We start from the raw sequence: 21,697 nt of genomic DNA, 5'->3' as shown, positions 1-21,697 counted from the left end.
GCTCAGTCAGCACCATCCACTCCCCACTCCAACCTCCCACTGCCCACCCCCCCGAGATCCAGGCCCTCTGATGCACACATGCACCCCCTTCCCTGCAATCCAGCCCTGAGAGAGGTCCTTCGGATTTGCTCTCAGCAGCTCCTGAGCAGGTCCAGCTGAGCAGCATTGTGTGTCCCCCCACGATTTCCTGCTGTGTCCCTGTGGTATGAATAGACAATCACAGCCCCCTGCCACAGCTCTGTTGCTGCAGCTGCACATCCTGTTCTGTCTGTGCTGAAACTTGAAAGTTTCTGGTCAATTGCAACCTCCTTGGAGGTGTGAAATTCACTCAGGTTTAACTGGGCTTTTGGGCCTTACACTGCTGTTGGGGTTCAGGACCCCCTTGAGCCTGCCTTGAGCTCAGCAGTTCTTCTTTGAGAGAGATTGATAATGTCTGGGAGAAGATCCATTTGCTCTTGGAACTGATGGTGCAGCCCCACTGTCGTCCTTGGTGTTGTGGGGGATAACCATTGGTGTGCACTGACCTGCCCCACCCCAAGCCTCATTCCTGGGTTTTAGTGCTGCAAAATAAAAAGGGGTCCCCAGTCATCCTCCCCAACCTGAACAGAGGGCCTGGGCAAAGGGTTAACTGCTGCCTGTACCCATGATGTGCCCAGGCCGGGGAAAGAGAGGGCTCCTGCACCCCTCCTGTGGCCAGAGACAGAGACCTGTTATGCTGTTGCACACAGTAGATGGGATGTAAAAGCATAGTATGTGGACTACTGATGCCTAAAAGCAGGTGACCTGAAACAGAGACCAAGACTAATTAGGAGTATAAAAAGCAGACTAATTTATTCAAGGCCTTCAAGGTACATTCAGGTGAGCAAAGTCCCCTCAAGGGACTACACCCAAAATGGACACAGGGTCACAAGCCCTTCACCTTTTATAAGTTCTGTCCTATTAGCATATTGGTTCCTAATTCTCCAATCACACCCTTAGGTGATGATGTTAGCGACCCCAGGCCTGCTTCCCCATTTCACCATTATTTACATATTTTCGGGCCCTAGACACAAATGTGTCCTTGGATTTTCTATTCAGAGGGATTGTTTTGTCTAAAGGTGTTGGGAACAGAGGTTTTTAGCACTTCATAAGAAGCACAGAACTACACCAGGTTGCAGATAAATGAAGAGTAAAAAACTAGAAATTATTAAGGCATCACTACAAAAGCATAACAGCTGTCTCTGTCCACAGGAAGGGTGCAGGAGCCCTCTCTTCCCTCCAGTCTGGGCACACCATGGACAGCAGCAGCAAGGCAGGGGCAGCAGAAATGCACCAGCTTGTGCATCTTGATCTGGTGGGGAGGGCCAAGGCTCCGGGCAAAGTGAGGCACAGCCAACTGGTGTTTCAGGACTTTAGACCAAACAACTGTTGTGGGGAGCAGGAGCCCCTGATCACCCCAGTCCTGTGTCCTCCTCAGTGTGTGATTGACACAGCTTGGCTGTGGCTCCACCCTGAACACCTCTAGGATGAACATCCTAGACACTGCTCACCCCACAACCCTACCACCCTTCTGCCTTAAAAACAAGGAAAAATCCCAACACCAATTCTGAGCCTCCCAATTCGCAGTCTTTGGCTGTTGGTCCTCACAGCATCTTCTGACACCAAGAAGAGTTTGCCTCTTGCCAAGGAACATGTCCAGGTGTGAGGTGGCAGGGGCTGGCCGTGGCTCAGCCCCATGGCTGGGGGTAGCCGAGCTGGGGTCCAGGGATTTCTGGGTATTGCATAGCCCCGCCCCATCCCAGAACTCGAGGCCCTGCAGCCCCAATATAGAAACTTCAGCCCATGGCTGTGAGTTTTATTTTTCTATCAGTGACCCTGAGCCAAGCTGAGCCAGACTCACCCCATGCTGCTGAAGAAGCCACTGATACAGAAATTCAGGATTTTGGGTTGGACATGCCACTAAATGAACTTATCCCAAGGTTTTGAGCAATTGAGAGTTTGGTCCTAAGGGTGAGCATAGGAAAATGCTGGCTCCATTTGCCTGCCCCTTCTGCTGGGCATCCCAGTTTCTGAGAGCAGGAAGAGGTCAGAAACACTCCACTGATTTACAGGGTCTTATTCCAACCCCTGGGCTACTTCTTGAGGAGTGGGACTACACATTTGTCCCCTGTGGCTCCCAGCTCACATCCCAGCAGCCAGTAGGGATCAGGATCCAAGCCCAGGGAAGGCCACCCCAAGCTCAAGCTCTGTGCCTGGATTTGGTTGTCATAGTTCATGCCACCTTTGTCGCTTACTAAACTAACTTCTCACCTTTTATTCACCCTTCAATTTTTGCCTTTCTAACAGGAAAAGCATTTGCTTATGTAAAAACAAGTCTACATTTACCAGTTACCCTAAGGACTAGGATATATATAAAATAACATTTTTGCAACCATCACTACAGATCTTTCCTTGCTTCTGCTTGTGAGCCACCATGACAACAGCACTCTCTTGCTAAATCACTTCTCTTCCAATGCTAGTCTCATCTCTGTACTAACCTGGGCTTCTGGTCCAGGAGCAATCTGGAGCTTGGAGCTCTCCTCCACATTACCATTATCAGCACTTAAGGCAGTCCCTGCTGCAGGATCATTTCCTCTAACTCATTTCACTGTCATTTAAATACTGTGTTTCCTTCCTTTTGGGCTGTATTTCTGGAGGCAGGACCATTCCTGGGTGCAGTCAGCTGGTATGAGATCCCAATGCTGCACCTACGCAGGCTCCTCTACTGCACATAATGCTTTGCATCCAGCACCTGCATAGAAGCGCTGAACTTTCCACCATGTCTCCTTTCTTTGGTGGTCTCCTGTCCCCTATAGATTCAAACTTCTGGCTTTGCTCATTTAATCCCTTTCTACCTCCAGTACTTGTTCACTGATAAGACTGGCCATTTTTTTCCATTCTCAACTGTCATTCAGTTTGCAATTCAGGAGAACACTGTCTCATTTCTGCAGTGACCTCCCGCAAGGTCTCAGACAGTCCAGGCACGTGGCCACAGGAGCATGACAGCAAGACTGGGACTAACTCATGCCCAGCACCATGTCCCTCCTTCAGCCCCAGGGGGCTCTCCATGGTTACGGTGACACCTGACAGTGGGAGCAGAAGCTGGGTCTGGAAAGTAGCAGGTGAAGAACCAGGTGTGTTCCACACCACACTGCTGCACTTCACTTCCCTGCACCTGGCTGCCAACACTTACCCCTGCTGCCCAAACTGCCCTCTGTCCTCTTGTGCTGTGACAGTGGCCCTGTCACAGGTTAGCTCTGTGTCATACTCATGCAACATGCCGGTGCAGAGCACTGCTCCAGGGAGAGCAGGTGGCTCTGAGTGCTGGCTGTCAGGAGGTGGTTTTCACCTGTGTTCCAGTTACCTGTTGTTTTGTTTCCATTCTGGCTGTTTCTAGCTGCATTTTGGCAGAGGCAGCTCTCCCATGCCCTTGGGCAATGCCAGGGGCCACAGGGCCACCAACCACACTATCCTGGTGCAGAGGTGCCTACCCCTCTCCCTGCCATCGGGATGAGTTTGCTGCTTGCAGCAGGAGACACCCAGACTGCCAAACCCCCTACCAAAGGGGTGCAGGTCGTGCCAAGAGAAACACAGGAGCACACGGGGTAACAATGAAACTTAGTTATAGCTTTATTCAATAACTGGTACAAAGTCCCCCTCAGGCAGAGCCTCCCAGTCCCATTCCCTACCTGAAACTGAGCAGAACATGAGCATGACCCTGGGAGGAGCTAGTTCCCAGTGGGTCAGGGCTGCTCAGCAGTGAGAAAAGGATGTTTTACTTATCAACTGAGACTTGAAGCAGCCTGACCACTCATCCCTTTTCTCCCATTAACACCAGACCCTGGCCTGTAGCAGGCATCTGCTGTCCATCTTTGGTGACCCAGCCAGCTTTAAAAAGGTAGCAGAGCTGTGAATTCCACAAAGACAGTAACTAGTACCTGCAGAGGTGTTGACTGCTCACCCTTCTGATCCAACTCACATGAATGTGTGATTGCTGGCTGTCACATGCAGTGGTGTTTTCTGCCGCCACATAACAGCACCTGTGCAGACACTGCCTGGGGCTGCAGTAGTGGGACACAGAACTGGCAGTGTAGGAGATTCTGGGATCTCCACCTGGCAAGAGTCATTGCTTCCCATTTCACAACCTGCTCAATGTTAAAGATTCACCTGTGCCAGGGTAAAACAGTGACCATGCATCACTGCATCCCATCATTCTTCAGGGTCAGCAGAGGGTTGCGGAGGTGGTCTAGAGCCAGGGCTGCTGGAGTTTAATCCCTTGTACTGGGTTCATAGTGCACCTCAGTAGTGTAGTTTACTGGTTAATCACTTTGCTTTTTCAGGAGGCTCAGGTAAGAAATCACTCTGTTCCTTCTTAACACACATACACAGGTAAGACCAAGACAATATTTCTGACCATTTGTCTTTCTCAGGCTGCCTGGCATGTGAAACACACAGATCTTCCAGTGCGTTCTGCACCCCAGGCACTTCCCCACACAGAGCATTGCCTGCTCCAGTGCCTAGAGTGCCACATCCTCATGGTCTTACTTTCCCATGTCCCACCAACAACATACCAATTGCACCACAAGGGTCCTTTAGCAGAAGCACAACTAGAAAGCAATTCTAAACCTCACAAAGCCACAGAAATTATATTTAAATGAAAAGGGGAGACAATGGCTGTCATCTGGATTGATACACAGCACAGACAGGAGATGGCATCAGCATGTACAGTAATGGGACTTACTAAGACCATGGAATGTTGACGAGTTTTAAAGAGACTCTGATGCCAAGGCAATACAGAAAGGATCAAAGTAATGTCAGGTACAGACTACCAAGGAGGTGGATGCTTGGATGGGCATGCACAGGTTAGAGAGAACAGTTAATGCCATGTCAGATGAAATGCTAAATTCGGAGAGTGTTCAGTGGGCAAGTGGAGCTGTCTGAATCCAGAAGAGGGGCTCCTGCCTAACAGGATACTTCCATGGTTTGAGGTGCAGCCTGGAGGTCAATTCCCTCTGGGGTTCCAGCACTTCCTTCCCCATGGGTGCTGGCATGAGACCGGCTGCGGCTGCTCTCGCCAGAGCCCACGCTGGACGAGGAGTGGCTACGGGAGCGCATCAACCGGGTCATGCTGGCTGCTGGCACTGCAAGAGAGAACAAATGTGGGACTCAGATAAGGAGGCAGTTTCTGAAGCCAGGACCACAGCCACGTGGGTATGTGTCACTGGGTAAGCACAGAAAGAGCTGTACCCTTGGGAAGAAAACTTGCTCTTCATTGCCAAAGTTAGCTCTTTGCATGTCTAAAGCAAGATGTTTAAGGCCCAATTTCAAAAGGTCCAAGGTGAGCAAATGCCAGCAGTGTAGCTGATCACCTGCAAGTGCAGTCACGGCCAGTGTATGTGCAAACCGAGGCAGCTGTAGCATGGGTGACCTTTTGAAAGTCAGTCTCATCATTCTAGAAAACCATAGAGCTGGAGTCATGCAACAATCAACAAAAGACAAATGAAAGGTGGAAACCCAGAGCACACACAATACAATGATCAGCCCACCCATTATCAGGACATGCTGAGACAGAGCAAAGCACCCAGAGAACAATTCCACTCAGCACAGAGAACGGGGCCGAGGCGGACACACGGTTGGAGGTACCTGACTCAGTGCTTAGATGGCTGAGCTGCACGTAAGGGACTGGAAACAACATGAGACAAGGGATGAATACAGGAAAGAGCCAATTAGTTGAGGTGGGTGACTAGAGGCTGCACTATTCCTGGGACCCCCAGGTACCTTTCTTTCCATTCCCAGTTCATACACTGTGCTGAAAGCTCCCAGGATTTGTGAGAACAGCTGCTAATGAGCATCTCAGGGAGATGCCAAGCTCACCCAAAAACCCATCAGGGCCAGATTTCTTCAATGCCTTTAGCTGAAAATCACGCTGTACTTGGTGACATTAACTCCCCACTGCCATCCCACTCCTTTGCAACAGAGATACTGTTTCCCTGGGCTATACTGTGTAACTCCAGATATGGGACAGAAATTCATGTCTTTGGGATGACAGCATCAGACTCCTGCTACAAGTCTCCTGCAAGACCATTACCTTCCACGTGTAGTGTTGGCATAAGCACATCCAGCTGCTTCAGCCCATGTAACAGCTGTTGGAGATCTGGCTTCTGCATTTCTAGCAGTGCCCAGTTGTGTTTTGCTTCTGCCTTATTCTCCCCAAGAGAACTGATCATGCTCCACAGTGTCCCACAGTCTTGCCCATCAAATTTGGGAAAACTATTCTGGGACCAGCTACTAATTCTGGAAGGAGAAAATTGGCCTTCTCCAGTGCTGCATGTCCTATTGACAAGACAGCTGACCCCTGAAGTGCTGCTGAAGCCCTTGCTCTGATGACAGCACTTGCTGACTTTACTAACACCAGGAACACAAGAGACATGAACATTGAAATGCTCTCAGTGAGGCTGAGAGACCCTCCTCACACAGCACCTTCCTCTGCAGGATCAGGCTCCTTTGGCCAGTGTTGGAGAACATGACTGTCCTACATGTTTGTGTTACCTGCAGAGCCCTGAGGAAAAGGAAAGCTTCTGCTAAGCCCTGACCATGAGCTGGCAAAGCTGTGAGGAGACCACTGCGAGTGTCCCAGCTCTCACAGCGGCCATGCTGTGTGGTTACGCAGACACACAAACCAACCCCTTCCCTAACTCCGGCTTTTGAAGGTTCATCATCCACAGAAGGGAACTCCTGCTCCCAGCAGGCAAGAGAGGGCTGCTGTAGTGCACTGAGAAGCCCTTCTCCTGATGTTCCCGAGTATTAAAGCCCTTCTTGAAGATAAAGAAGCAGCCTCCTCCAATCCCTCAGTAGCACCAAGGGCAGGGAGCTGAGCAGCTGTTAGTCTGACACACTCAGGTGACAAAGTCTTCTGCTTCCAAGCATGGGGAAAAAGCCATAGGGGAGGACATGCACTGGTTCAAAGCACAGCTCTCTCTGGGCTCCCTGGGTGCCTCAGAAGTCACCCAGGAACCTGTTCTGCCATTAGAGGGATTTGTTCCGGAGTACTGCTTAACCCTGGTGAGTCTGAGAGAAACAGGAACATCTGAGAAGAAAGTGAAGAGCTCTCATGTACCTGGACCAGTGATGGAGCTGCACTGCTACCTCCTCCCCCTTTGGAGAAGGTATGCATAGATTTGGGAACACATTTTTCTGGATTGGCACAAAGACAGACTCACAAGATTTTACCAACAACAGCAGCCAGAAAGGAGTTACCAACATGTCAGGGAACAATATTGGTTTGTTAAGGCTTGTCAGCACACTAGTTGATTTTCCACAATGGATGGATCTCCCAGCGACCACATTAGCTCAGAGTGGGGACACAGATGCCAGTTGTCTCAGATGGATCAGAAAGCTGGAGTTCCCTTCACAACAACCCTGCCCCAAACTGTAAAGTTGTGTTTGTCACTTACTGTAGCCCATTCCCTGCACAAAGTACTTGAAGGCTTCAGTCAGCTTGCCAGGCTGTGGAAACAGAGAGGGCGGCTTTAGTGCAAGCAGAACAAAGGGCTCTGTATCACCCCAATGCCATGGAACAGCCAAGGTGTGTCTCACCTGAACCACCTGGGGCAAGCCCCCGCAGTCAGCCATCTGCAACAGGAAACAAAAGGCAGGTTGAGCTGCCCTTCCCGCACAGGAGGACAACCCCAAACCATGCCAGCACCACCCACCCACCAGGGCAGAGAGCACTGCACTGCAGCTTCCACCACCTCACCTCTACAGCTAGAGGAAGGCCAGGTGATGCACCTACTGCTGAGGGAACCCTGCACCTTGGAGGCCTGTCTCTAAGTGATCTCAGGCCACACTGCAGAAGCCCAGCACCCTTCCATCACCACCTCTCCCCTGGCCACTCTGCCCAAACCCGTCACTCTGCACATCCATACAGCCGCTGTCAGGCACACTGTGGGGCCACAGGTGAGGGTGGGAAGGACTGGTACAAAGCTAGGAAGAAGTATGTTGTTGCTGCAGAGAGCAGGGTGGAGGCAGGGCATCCAGGGCTCCAACTCTCAGGGGTCTTCCCTGCCAGTTGAAGGTGGCCATAAGGCAGGGATTTGGGGACCCTCTGACAAACTCTTCCCTCTCAGCTCTGGCTCCATGGAGGAGAGAGCACAGCCCTGAATGACTCTCCACAAACTTCTTAAAGCCAAATGTATGGAAGGCAAAAACCAAAGTGAAGCTGAGCAAAAATAGAGTCTTTGTGCTGGCCAGAATGATTCTGGAATAGTACTTGCCTTCAGGAGGGTAGTTTTGGTTGGGTCAAGACGTGAATTGCATTCAACCTAGAAAAAAGGAGAGAGTGACATGGTGTCACATGGAAAACTTGAAGATTCAGATGCAAAATGTGGGGTAGCTGCACCAGAAGCAGTAGCTGTCTTCAACAATGGGAGTTTCTCTGGAGCCAGGAAGGACTGAGCAAGAAAGCAGAGAACATGTAGGAAGTGAACAATGAATAAATGATCCAGGGAGGAATGGCAGGTGCTCCATCCAAGGGACTTTGTGATGACACGTCACGACTTCAAGTGAAATCATCCCCTAGTTTTGGGATGCACTATGAAACCCTGGAGCACCTTCTGGGCTCTGACAGCATGACTGCAAGGGAAGGAGACTTCTGTGCAGTGCAGCAAAAGGGAGGTCACTCAGTGGCCTGGCCAGACAAGGAGGCCACAGCCACCTCTTCTATGTAAGGCTGCTGCAAAAAGGGAATAGATAGGGGCCCTATAGGAAAAGCAACCTCAGCAGGGGAGGTTATCCTGGGCTGGGAACCTGGGCAGAAAGACAGGCACACTAAGATGCAGAAGACCCTATCCCCTACTGTGCTGTGGCCAGGAAGCAATGGGAATCCTCAAGGATAGTATCCTAGAAAAGTCAAAACTTGCAGACCTAATTTCAGACTTCCAGACCAAACAGACCAAGGCAACAGGCCATGGCCAGAAAATGCTCTCCATGTGCAGCTCCTAGGTCTAAGCTACTGCTTTAGAAGACTCCTTCGCTCTTCCACAGTTTCAGACAACTGCTTTTGTTCACAGCCCCCTGGTCTCCCCCCAGTCCCTGGCTGACAGGGTGAAGCAACATCCACCACAACCACACTACCCTGTGCCATACCCCATTTATAGCTGTGCTGGGAGGGAAGCAGGTTATGGGTGTGTTCAGAGGACAACAGCTCCCAAGTGCTGCCTTCCTGATGACACAGTGCTCTAAGAGAGCTCTACATGACTCCCCACCACAAGAACTAGAGTCACCTGGGTTATTTTTAATCCCCAGGTAGCCTCAGTGAAACAACAGCAATTCAAGACTTGAACCAAACTGCATGAAGCAGCCTGGCAGAGCTTGCGGAAGGATACATGATCCTGAACAGGGTTCTCTGCATCACTTCTTGAGCAAGGTGCTCATTCAGATCCTGCCATCCTCACCTTGGAGCTGCCCTGAGGGCCATTCAGCCCTCCTGAGCCTTGGCTCTCCCATGAGTAGCTGGGGGACTTGAAAAGAGCTTAGGACCAAGAGCCACTGTCTCTAACTAATTCTGGGCAAGGTGAAAGCACTGCAGGGATGCTAACTGACTGGTGGGGCTAATGTCACTAGAGGAACAAATTCACGGATACCAACCACTGCTTCCACGGCAGGTGAGTTGTCACCAACAACAAGCAAGGCAGGGCACCTGGTCAAAAACCAAAACAGAGGTGTTACTCAAAGTGCATTGAAGGGATTTCTGAGAAGGCTGAGCTTTGTGAACCAACACCCTCATGAAAGATTAACAAAAAAAGGCTCAACAAAAGCCCTGCCTGCCATCACACCTTGGCATTTTATTGTACCAAAACATTCTCCAGGGCTTGCAGACACAGCCGGACTGTCCCCTCCATGCAAACCAACTGCCACGGCTGTTGCACAGTGTGCACAGTGCCTCTGGCCCTGTCTTCTGGAGAATCTCAATGTGTTTTTAATGAGAGGACTTCTGGACATCTCCACCCCAATGCAGCTGACAGTCCTGCACCACAGCGTGGGATTGTCCTGGACAGTCTTCCCAGTGCTTGGCCTTGGTGCAGCTCTTGCTGAGGAGCAACAGCATCTTTTCTGCTGAAGAGACTGCACGGTGAACAACTGAGACAGGGTGATTCAGACAACTTACCTGAGTGTTTTTGCAATCATTTCATTGACACCAACAACTGGTCTCTCAATTTCCAGGTCTTTACGACTGCAAGACAGAACAATTCTCCATTAAATCTGCAGAGGAAACTGGTTATGATGGGGGCACACAAAATCCAGCCACGAGTGCTGACTCCAGCACTCTGGCAACTCCCTGTATCACGCCCTTAGCAGGTGCCCCAGCAGTCATCCCCAGAAAACAGGAGGTTTTCCAGGATCGACCCTCTTCATGGCATTGCTGCGTGCCCAGAGATGATCTACTGAGGTGTGACAGGGTCTGGTTTGGCTCAGGGGCTAGGCTTGGCTCAGGGTAACAGCTGAAGACTAGGCTTAGGACAAAGGTTCCCCTGATACAATACCCAATAGGTATGGTATACATACGGCAGCTGTATGTATCTACTGAGCAGGCAGGCTATGGGAGCTGTCTGTCAGGCAAAAAGGTATCCTATACCTGTTGTATGAGGTGAGGAACAGCTGAAGGTTATCTTGGTTAATGTCCTGTGCAATATGAAGCCTGTACGTTTGGATCAAATCTAGATTTGCCTGCAGTTCCTCCTGTACAAAAGCAGAAGAATTGAAAGACGGGAAATGTATTTTTCACAAGTAAAGAAGCAATAGTCATAAAAATACCAAAGCATTAAAGCGCGTCCATACACGTCATTCCCTGTGAGCAGTGAGACAGAGGGCAGTGACTCCAGATTGCATCAAGACCCCAGAGACATGAGGTGTTTATGTGATGTGCTGGTACCTGCTATTCTTTGTTAATGTGACTACACTTTTACAACTGGCAGTGCACAAGCTGCTGCAAGAGTACAGGTATCCTGAGATGGGATAAGTTAACTCCCAAGTCTCGGTAATGCCTACACAGATACAAATCACTCTGGGTTAGGCAGATCTTCCACTTAATGTTTAAGAAACAAATCTTTCTAGGTAAGCTGTAAGACTGGGACCAAAGGGAAGCTCAATCCCAGCATTCAGTTCTAAGAAGAAACTGCATTCTTACAAAGCCAGAGAGAGCAGGGAATGCAAAGAAGCACTACATACAATGACAGTGCTTGACAGTGCTTGACAGTGAGAAGAGAACACAATGTGCTCTGAGCAGGAGGAAGCAGTGCTGGAGAAGGAAGCACTCCTTCCACTGCTGATGTGTTGTTGCAAGAGGACTCCAGGACTGATCTGCTGTGCAGCACATAGAGTGTGCATGAGGCACTATCCCTGTCATTGCCCAATAATGACAAGAGTTCAACATTTGGACAGATACAAAATCCCACTGTCAGCTCCCAGCTGACCTGTGCTCTACCCACTGTCCAAAGGCTTCCATGCTGGCTACAGAGAACAGGCTGCCACTTGTTTCTGCAGACAGTGTCCTGGGTACCGCAAAGAAGGAGTTCTACCACTAGTGCATGGCCTGGAGACAGCTAGGGCAAGAATGAGGATATGTGTGCCCCCCAGCATGCCAACCCCGATGTGAGCTTGACACACAGACAAAACAGTATTAGCTGTGGCAACCCTTATCTGGGTGGACCAGAGCTATTTGGGAGCAGGTACGTACAGAAATTATAGCTCCATGTACAATTGCACAGGCAACATTAGTATCTGCTGTGTACTTACATGGCCAAAATGATGTGCCAAGACAATATCCACTATGTTGGTTGTCCAGCCTGAAAACTGAAGAATGATCATGAATGAGGAGGAGAGTAACCAGAAAATTAGAAAGCAGCTTCTCAGAGTAAAGAAAACAATGAAGAAACTATTCAAATTATGTAAGGAGTAAATGCCTGAAGCTTGGGACGGACATGCAAAGCTTCAAAGAAGCTGTGTACACACAACACAGCTCTCAAAAAAACTTGAAATCTTAAATAACTTCAAGGGGCCAAAATAAGAGAATAATTAAGAGATCCATTCAGTATCAATCAAATGAAGCCTGCAAGCAGGAGTACTAATCAGAGGGAAGCAGAGTGTTCCAAGCAGTTTACCAGCATTTCTTGTTCACATGATTACACCCACCCTTGCTCCTATGGCAGAGGCCATACTATACCTAGACAGAGAATGCAGCAGGGACAGAAATGACATTGTACAGTTTTTGTCAGAAATTGAAAAATTCCTGTATTCTGTCCTATTTTTTTTACTCTAGACACTGTTCATTAGGTGCTGTGGAGAGCAGATGTGTGGGGAAGCAGAATCTCACCTTGGATGCTGCCCAGTCAATCCATCCCTTTGCACATGGATCAACATTAATAAGAACAAGTCCCTCCACCAGGTCAGGGTGGCTGAGCTGTGGGGAGAGAGCACAAGCACACTCAGAAGAATGATTTAGCCCACACAGTGGTCAACAGCTGGTGCAGCAGCTGGAAAGCTTCTTGCAAAAGTAGGGAGCTCCTCTGTGTCAGGCAGCCAATGGCTCCCAGCAAGACCAGACTTGATTCAGTTGTGGCACTGAGGAACTGACTGCTCCAGAGCACCTGCAGCCTCAGCAGTGCCTTCTGGTCACCTGTGCACCTGGCACAGCTGCAGGTCCTGCTCAGGCCCTGTGTGTTACAGGGCTGGGAGCAGCAACCTTTTCTGCTCCAATCCAGCACCTCTGTGAGGAACCTGGACAAGCTCTTGTGCCTGGAGAGCAGCTCCTTCTTCTCAAGGAAGAGGCAATCTCCCAGTGGAGATGGTAGGGGAGTTAGGGCTGAGGCCCCCAAGCCCTGCAGCATGGAAAGCTTGAGCTACAGGGGCACCTGCTCCCCAGACAGCACCCCAGCTGCCCCCCTGCCTGCAGACACCCCTTCTCCTGCTCCATCCAGCACCGCCAAAACCCTGCAGTGTACCTTGGGCCGTACCAGGGCAACATGGGTACAAAGCACTTATGAGAAGTGCTTGCAAACACAAACCCAGCAATCAGAGGCAAGCAGCCTCTGCTGAGCTGTGAGCTTGCTCCAAGGCTGAAGTTCTATGGCAGCTTTCCTCCTCTACTGCACTTATGTGAAGCAGAAGGAAACACCTCTGTCCTCAGCAGGAAAGTGCCTGCAGCCCAGGGAACATGGCAAGGGCCTTATGGCACTTCGCTGAGACCTAAGGCTGATTTGCACAAACTCCTCTTCAGCAAGGCTGAAAACTACCCAAATACAGAAGGCAAAGAATAATGAAACACCAGTGGCTCACACTGTTCCTGACGGGACAGCTCAACCCTGATGGGAAGGAATGGGAAACAGAGAACTTTGGGTAGGAGGGGCAGCTGCCCAGAGCAGTGGCTTAAAGAATTGGCAACTCTGCACTCAACAACCTGAAGCAAATTTTACGGAAAATGTCAGATTTCTGGATTTCTTTAACACTATCTCTGAAAGACCCAGGCAAATTCCTGGGCGGCCAAATGATGCCTGATGATTTCACATGAACACTACACTAGAAAGGAATGTAAAAGCAGGTACCAAAATAGAGGCAGCTCTCCTGTGTAAGGGTGGAGCAAAATCTCCTTCCTTCCAGTGACAAAGCACATTCCTCATCAACACTGGTTTGCAGTACATAACCACATCAATTCTTTGGTGTCACAAACACTGGACACAGCACACAGTAATGCAGCCAGTCGCTGTGAAGACTCAAGACTGGCTATTCCTAGCACTCAGAATGGGCTCTGCTGACTCAGAGGCATCACATTACAATCTTTCCATGCCTGGCACATCTTCAGAGTAACCCTGACTGCTCCAACTTCACCATCTGGATGGAGATAGCCCTCCCATGGCTCCCTGCAGCCCTGCTGTAATTACTGACTGCTGCTTTGCGCGTGCCCCACACACTGTCAATCGGATCACCAATGGCCAGTCACAAGCAATGAAGGGATACTTACTGCACACCTGCTGAGGACATAAGCGCCAGCTCCCAGGCCAATCCCAATGAAGCTTTTCAGGCTGAAATACAGGCATTTCACAGTCAGCAAGACTAACTTAGCTCAGCTGAAGCATCCCTAGAGGCAAAACCTTTTCCCTCTGCATCCCGCTGTGCACTTATGGTTTGTTTTTGAAATGATGCAGCAACGATGCAGCAGCCATAAATTGCCTCATGTAGTTTCCAGCATAAAACTAGACAGGGTCACCCTGGTTGGTAGGAAGATACTCGTGCCTCTTGGGACACCTCAGTGAGCATATCAGTCATGGCAAGCAGAAACAGAGGTAGGTGCTGGAAAGGCTGTATCCAGCTGGCTCACCCCATTTCTTTTCAGAGACTTACTTCAGGTGTGTCAGAACAGCAGGTAACATTTCAGCCAGTTCATCCATACTGGGATACTGGTACCTGAAAAGCAAGAGAGCACCTCCAAATACAGCTCACCAGAGGCTACCTTCCAGTTCCACTCAAGGTAAGAGCAACAAGGAACATCCAACAGACACGTGCACAGGTTATTGATGTGCAACAATACTGTATGTTTCAGCTGACTGTGTGGATCCCATCCATCAGAGCAAGACTAACACAGAGCTGTGATCTTTTGGGCAGTCAGATTTCTGTGCCAGCATGGACAGATGAAATGCCAGCTTGACTGTAGTGTGCTGGGCCCATGTTCAAGTCAGAAAGCTTGGTACCAGACTCACCACCAGTGGGGGCTTTACCCATGTCTTAGTAATTGGAGTTCCCTGAATGCCCCTTGGGAAGCCTCCTCATCTTGCCATTTCCTCTGCTGCTGACAGTTGCTTCCAACTACACTCAGCCTGGCAGTCCCAGATGGATTGAATGGGTGCTACCTCAGTCCAGACTGAACAGCCTGGGTCTCTGCAGAGTTCTTACCCAGATGGGAATGGGGGGGCTCCTTCCTGCTGGCCTGGTGCATCCACATGGCACACAGCAAAATGCTGGGTGATCTCTTGCATGTCTTCGAAGTTAAAGAATGCGTTAAAACAGGATTTGTCTGCAACAACAAAAAATCAGACATTTCCTTAAGTTTTATTGCAAGCCACCCACCAAACACCATCATACACACCTGCAGGAGCTCAAGTCTACACTGAGCCCACAGGGCAGTGGGTGCTGTATGGTGTATGTGCTGCGCCTCAAAACTGCAATGCAGCAGCGAGTCCCAGCAATGCAACTGCTATGACTGAAGGGCAGGCAGACAAATAACAGTCCAGCCTGCAAAGCCCTGGAAAGCAGGGCCTTGCAGCACCTGGGTACTCCCAGCACTCACAGAGCAGCATCTGTGTGAACCTAACAGTACATGCTGGCTGGAAAGACACATCAAAAGAGCAACTGAGCCCACTAGAACATTAGACTTCTGCTCCAGCCATATAGAAGGGACTTGTTCCCCTGCCCAGCACCCAGTGAATGGATGCCCTATCACAGCGCAGCAAGTCAGCTAGAGCACTTACAGTGTGTTGGGTGGACCTATTCCAGCCCTTTCAAGGGCTGTTGGAATGGACAAGAGCATGCCACATGCTCTCTCTCCTGCAGACCTTTATCTTTTCACCCTGGAATGATGTCACCTCAGCTCCAGGCCAGGCCTGCTGCTCCCCACGCTTAAATGCAATTACCATGGACAATCACTTTTTCAGGGTCTTGGGAATGCAAGGGCTTACGGTTGAGGCCAATGTCATGGTATGTGAGGATGACAGGTCTGTTCCCCTTGGGTGTGCCCCGCATGGTGATATGAACCACTCCGAAAGCTGTCTCAATGTCATGTTCCTGCAGAGAGAGAAGAAGGAGCCCTGGTGTTACATCTTCTGCCTGTGCCACAGGGAACCCTAACTGAGGGCTTGCAGCAAGAGCCTCATTCCCACTTTAACACTGCTCTCCTACCCACAGTACAGCACTTGATATCACAGAATGGCTTGGGTTGGAAGGGACCTTAAACACCATCTCATTCCACCCCCCAGCCGCATCCAGGAACACTTTCCACTACATTAGGTCGGTCCAAGACCCATCCAACCTGGCCAATCCACAATCCTGTCAAATCTCTGTGTCCAACCACTGCACAAAGCAGGTTGCTTTTGTACAGGTGTGCAAACAGCCTGGGGCAGCATCTTTCCATGATCAACATCTCTGGGATAACTATGGACTTTGGAAAAGCCATGGAGATGTCAGGAAATCTGGGTACACAACATCACCTGTAGGTACCTTCTCTCATCTACAGAATCAGTGGAGAGACATGCTTTTACAGAAACTGTAAAAAGCACCAATTATTTTCTTGATATTAAGAAAGTATCTGTTTAGGAAAAAGTCTCATGGTTCAGCTTGAAGATGGGACACTACAACCTCAAAAATATGTTTTACTAGTTTACGCAAAGTATATTAAATTTTTTTTTTAACAGTAATTTTGAAAAATCTGAAAGTCATTAACCCAAATATAGGACTAGTGAGAGTACCTGGCTTGCAGCACACCAGAAATCAACCTCACCCCCACTTTCTGGGCACTCTGAGGGCTGACTGTGGGGCAGACTAATTTAGTTCTTGCAGTGCAAAACCCTCCATGCCCCAGCTGTGCTTCTTTCAGAGGACTCCAAAGTCTCTCTCCCACCGTCCCCCAGATGTGTGGCAACAAGAGGCAGCTGCCCCAACCAAATCATCTGAGGTAACCTGAAATCTTCTCAAGCTTGCCTTTGAAGGATGACAGACTCTCCTGGCTGTCTTTGTCCTCGGGATAGGGCTGGGTTTTGCCTGCATGCAGCTGTTGCATTGTGCATGTGCAGAAGCTGTAGTACCTACCTACAAAGCAGCAGAGACCCATCTGCAGGTTGAGGTTACCTCGCCTGAGGCTCACCTGGCTCCCTTTTCCTTAGGAGGGGGCTGTGGGGGTGGGAAAGGACTTGTCTGTGTGTGCAAAGTGAGCGTATGTGCATGCAGCAGGAATTCCTGCCCTCACAGCAAGGCTGCACGAGGAAGCCCAGGGTGTGCCTCTGCTTCCTCAGCCTCCAGAAAACCTCCAGGCTCTGCCCCCTGCCTGTGTCTCAGCTCTCAGGGCTGCTCTACTGAGCTGGGCAAAGCTCTGTCCTGTACTTCTGCAGGATGTGCTGTGCAGCAACAGCACTGGACTCCAGTTTAGTGTTCTCCAAGCCTGCAGGTGTCAACAAGTCCTTTAATTAAAGTGGCAACTTTTGGAGAAGGCCAAGAGTGGCAACTGGCAGTCCAGGTGGCTGGAATGGTGAAACACAGCAAACTCAATGGAGAGTGCAGGAAGAGCCAAAGCAGCCAGAGCCTGCAACCCCCACCTGCACTTCCCAACACCCCTGAGCACTGGACTAAGGACTGCCACTAAGAGCAGGTCTTTCTGCCAGCTCTGGCACTTGCTAGACTCTTCCATAAGCAGCTTTAACTCATTGAGCTAGCAGGAAACTAACCAGTTGCCTTCTTTTTTTTTTCTTTTATTTTTCTTATTTTTTTTAAAATTAATCTTACTTTGTTAGACTTCTGCCAGGTCAGTGAGTTAAGAAGCTCACATAGAGGTCTGGCAAATGCTGATTCTGGCTCAGAGCCCAAGTGGAGTGCATGGGGTGGCAAAAAGAATAACCCTGCCCTGAGCACACGATCAATTAAACTGACTCATGGCTCATGAAGTTACACACCTGCAGGGTACAAGGGAGGGTCTATAGGCAGCAGCAAAAGGTCAACTATCAAACAGAAGCACAAACACTAAACTGAGGGAACAGTGAGAAAAACACAGAAAGCAACAAAAGAGTTTATGATATTGAAATATGTCTGCAATACAGTCTTTTCTGTAATTACACTTGAACTTACTGCTAAGGTCACACATGCTTTCACTAGTAAGCTATAGGACAAGGTACTAGAAACAGAAACACCCACTTCCCTTCAGAGCCTCTGTCCAACAACCTTAATGTGTTTCACACTGCAGCACTCTGCATTTCTGTTTTCCAAAGCTGAGCTTGGATCTCAGCTCGCTAACGGGAAAGGAAAAGTCTCGTTGAGCTAATAAACAATCCTTGCTCACCTGCTTACTTTGACTTTGCAGACTGTGTAAACTGCGATTGGGGGAAACGAGACAGTTTGCTGAGGTTTTTCAGGTTCCCACACGGCATCAGCCCAACTTGAAGGGAACTACCCTGCTACCCCTTCAGTCACATTAGTGATTCAAATACAGGGAATGTACACTGAACATGGCAGCAATGTAAGAAATCCCACCTTTAACAATTCTCAGCAAGCAGCACTTTAAAAAATATAAGACGCTAAATCTGCAAACTTCTTACTCTGCCCTGTACGGCGTCAAGACTGGGAGTGCTTAAGGTTACTTCTTATTTCTCCTGTTAGTTCCCTGGCAAGGTGGAAATCCTCCTCCTGGGAAGCAGCTACCTTTCTCTGCTCTGATTAAAGTGTTTTACTTTTTAAAGCCTTTTTCCAAGGCTTTCTCCTTTCTACAAAGGGAGCAACAGCCACTCCAACTAGGTAAGGGTTTCTACCTTCACTTTTTTGGCTGCACATCACCTATCATGCTGATCTCTTTTTCAAGATCATCTGGAGAGGTAAGACTGAGTTTTACCCCCAGCTTCCCTACAGATAATTCCATGTCAGTTTTTCCAATGAACTTTTCTTTTTTTCCTCTGAAACTCTGCCCTATAGTTTTAGGGCTTTTATTTCAATCTCTGACTGCAAAGGACAAAATAATTTCCAAATGCCACATGATTAGAGCACACATGACTCCCCAACACCTGCTTGTCTCCACAACAGCTCTCTCCCATGTATCAAAGCCACAGGACAGCACAAGACAGTGGCTTAAACCAGAGCTTACATATTATGCTTTAGATGACAAGAACAGTCTCCACACTTATACAACTGCTACCTTGAACAGCACTCCAAAAGTTATTGTCACATTATTACTAGCCTATTGCTCTCCCAAACATGGAGCAGAATAACCCAGTTACAGGGGGTACCACAGCACTCAGTGACAGAACAGGAGCTTTGCAGGCTGCACCCTCTGTCCTTGCTGAACACACTTTCTTAACACTTTCTTAATGTCCTTCTTGAAGACAACCTTCACAGCTGCCCAGTGAGATGTCCTGCCTGTGTCTCACTGCATCACTGCTGTCCAATTCTAAAACATAGTTCTGCATGTTCTCTCCTGGTATTTGCCCTTTGCTCATGTAGAAATGTTGTGTTGGAAAGCAACGGACACTTTCAGACTCTGGCACACTTGGTTTCTTTCTGCTCTTTGATCAGGCCAACTATGACACATTACGCCAGTGTAGTTTGAAAAGAGATTCAAGGGTTACTTTGCAGGTGTCTAATTCCAGCTAAGGTCTGAATGCTTATCTGGTCTACTGCAGAGAAACACTGATAGGAGAAGGCAGGTGGAAAACATGTGGCCAGGAGACAGCCAGACTTGTACAAACCTGCAGTCTGCAAAATAAGGGAGATGAACACAAGGGAAGATCATGATCTGCAGGTTGTGCTTTGAAGAACTGGATAAAATTAAATTTTCACTTACAGACTGAAAACTTTATCAGAGTTTCTTCTGAAGAGATTTTTATCTTTTACCTTTATTTGTATAGTAGGTAATAATAAACAGCAGCTGCAGCCCACCTGCTGCAAATGGGAGGTGGGTAGCAGAAGCAGCGCAGCTCCCAGAGCCAGCTCTTGCCAGCCATGGGCACAGCCCGTGCCACACTCACTGCTGGGACACAGCGCTGAGGCACCAGCTTGGGCAGGCAGCTGCCATCTATCCACTCAGTGCAGCTGGGAACCACAGCTTCAAACACGAGTGCCTGGGGGTCCGGAATGAGAAGTGAAATGATGGAGGAGGAACAGAAGGCATGGAGACCAGCTGTAGCTGTAGCCGGCTGGGCTGACTTCAGGAGCATGTGCTTATGGAAAAGGACAAAGTGATAAAAGTTCTCAAATGCTTGCATCTTGTAACGGTTTCCCATAACTTTCCCAGCCTACAACAACCTGTAGGTCAAATGAGACTTCCTGAACTGGAGGTGTGCTCTTCAACTTTCTGAGGATGGGGCTGCAAGCCCCTAATACTTGTGCCTTTGGTACCTCTCTCTCCCTGAGACCAGAGCAGCTGAACCTTATTAATGTGTGGGGTAAATAACCATGTAATTGCCCACCTTCTACCTGCTGATTTTGCACGAGATCTCCTGGCCCTTGGGTTGGAAGCTTGGGAGCAACTGACCCATTTCCATACTCCCCAGAAGTGATACCCTAACAGCTTGTGTCCCTCACATATCCCTTTCTGGGCTGATGTGCTTGGGATTATCTGGCCAGGCCTGATACAGCAGCTGACCCTGACCATACTGCTGTCCTCCAAAACTGCCCCAGGGAGCTCCATCCTTGCTGAGCCAAGGGGGCTGGCAGGATGTCAAACACATGCAGGCATGCTGTGGATGCATGAGGCAGCACAATGGGATTGCTTTGCTCTCTGTTCCTGATGAACAAGGATTGATTTGCTTTGCTGAAAGCCACAAGCGCTGTGCTGACGTTGTCATTCATCCCTTGCAAAGTTAAGGTCTTATGCCTCTGGCTTATGGTCAGCCCTGAACCCATGTGTTCATTTTCCACTCTAGGAATGTTTGACTCAATGTGTAGCACACTTTTTTTACCCAAAAGCAGGTAACTTTCGTCTTCCGTACGTCTTCCGTACCACTGAAAAGTATATTTAAGCAGCACAGGTCCCAGCACAGATATCCAGAGTGCTCCTCAAGTGATATCAACTGTGAAACCAAATGCTGGGATTTTTTAATCAGTATTTCATCCATCAGTGGATTCTCCTCTGACTGCATGGCCTTCTAAGTCCCTTAAGAGATATGTCTTAAGACTCCTTTTGGTCCTGTCTCTTGGAAATCTGAGTAGGTTGCATTGATTGAATTCTCTTTATTTATATCACTACTGACTCTTTTGAAGAATTCCAATAGCTTTGCAGAGCAGGACCTCTCCAATTAAAAAACTTACATTACCCTTTCCTAATATTTATCAGTGTAATTCATCCACTATACTCTGCTAATTTTATCAGTCTGTCTGGTACAGCTCATCAGTGAATCCCAAGAATTCCTCTGAATTCTGATCTGTCTTATAAAATGCCTGACAGGTGAATCACTGGGCACCATGGCAGTTTCAACTGAGGAGCATAACCTTTCACTTAGCACCTCAATTATTTAATCTTTGAACTTATTTAAAACTCCTGGGTTGATACTTCCAGTTCTGGGAACCTGCTACAAATACGCAAATACTGGTTTTGTACAGCCTCTGCAGCAGGCACTGCGGGTTAAGGCAGGCTCTGTGCTGACTCTCCATGAGGAGCATTCCAGCACAGTACTCTCTGTGAGCTGCTCTGGGCCAAGTCGGCATACAGAAAAAAATATATTTAGTTTTTCTGCTATGGTTAGCCCTAAGCCTTCCTTCCAGATTCCATTTTTACAGGTCTGAAACAGGACAGTTGTTTTTTTCCCCTCTGAATATCCCCCTCTGTCTGCTTTGTTCTCGTCATGTATTTAATCTGCTAGAGTTTATAACCTCTTCCATTTCCTCAAGCTTTTTGAAAAATGTTTTGTTTACAATAGCCTCCCTGCCCTTCTGTTAGTCA

At 48.8% G+C, this 21,697-nt stretch overlaps 1 protein-coding gene across 10 annotated transcripts in view; it reads right to left on the bottom strand.

Annotated features, from left to right (window-relative positions):
- Window positions 1-3,624: 3,624 nt before the first annotated feature.
- Window positions 3,625-21,697, bottom strand: part of NDRG3 (NDRG family member 3) — a 60,691-nt gene continuing 42,618 nt past the window's right edge. For 4 of the 10 annotated variants that reach the window (XM_085079311.1, XM_085079312.1, XM_085079314.1 and 1 more), the window contains 14 exons: window positions 15,744-15,849; window positions 14,962-15,082; window positions 14,413-14,475; window positions 14,033-14,093; window positions 12,389-12,475; window positions 11,812-11,868; window positions 10,652-10,755; window positions 10,184-10,249; window positions 9,664-9,715; window positions 8,292-8,339; window positions 7,615-7,650; window positions 7,473-7,524; window positions 5,662-5,700; window positions 3,625-5,159 (listed from right to left, as the gene is read on the bottom strand). In XM_085079311.1, the coding sequence (XP_084935437.1) occupies window positions 4,981-5,159; window positions 5,662-5,700; window positions 7,473-7,524; window positions 7,615-7,650; window positions 8,292-8,339; window positions 9,664-9,715; window positions 10,184-10,249; window positions 10,652-10,755; window positions 11,812-11,868; window positions 12,389-12,475; window positions 14,033-14,093; window positions 14,413-14,475; window positions 14,962-15,082; window positions 15,744-15,849 (1,071 nt within the window). In that variant the 3' untranslated portion in view covers window positions 3,625-4,980. Of the gene's footprint in view, window positions 5,160-5,661; window positions 5,701-7,472; window positions 7,651-8,291; window positions 8,340-9,663; window positions 9,716-10,183; window positions 10,250-10,651; window positions 10,756-11,811; window positions 11,869-12,388; window positions 12,476-14,032; window positions 14,094-14,412; window positions 14,476-14,961; window positions 15,083-15,743; window positions 15,850-16,529; window positions 16,628-21,697 lie in introns of those variants that run through there. The other 6 variants (XM_085079313.1, XM_085079309.1, XM_085079315.1 and 3 more) reach the window with 5 other exon arrangements.

This window comes from Lichenostomus cassidix, chromosome 20, assembly GCF_008360975.1.
Source record: "Lichenostomus cassidix isolate B80296 chromosome 20, HeHo_3.0, whole genome shotgun sequence".
In the NCBI taxonomy this organism is placed as follows: Eukaryota; Metazoa; Chordata; class Aves; order Passeriformes; family Meliphagidae; genus Lichenostomus; species Lichenostomus cassidix.
This window is presented reverse-complemented; position numbering and strand designations above follow the sequence as displayed.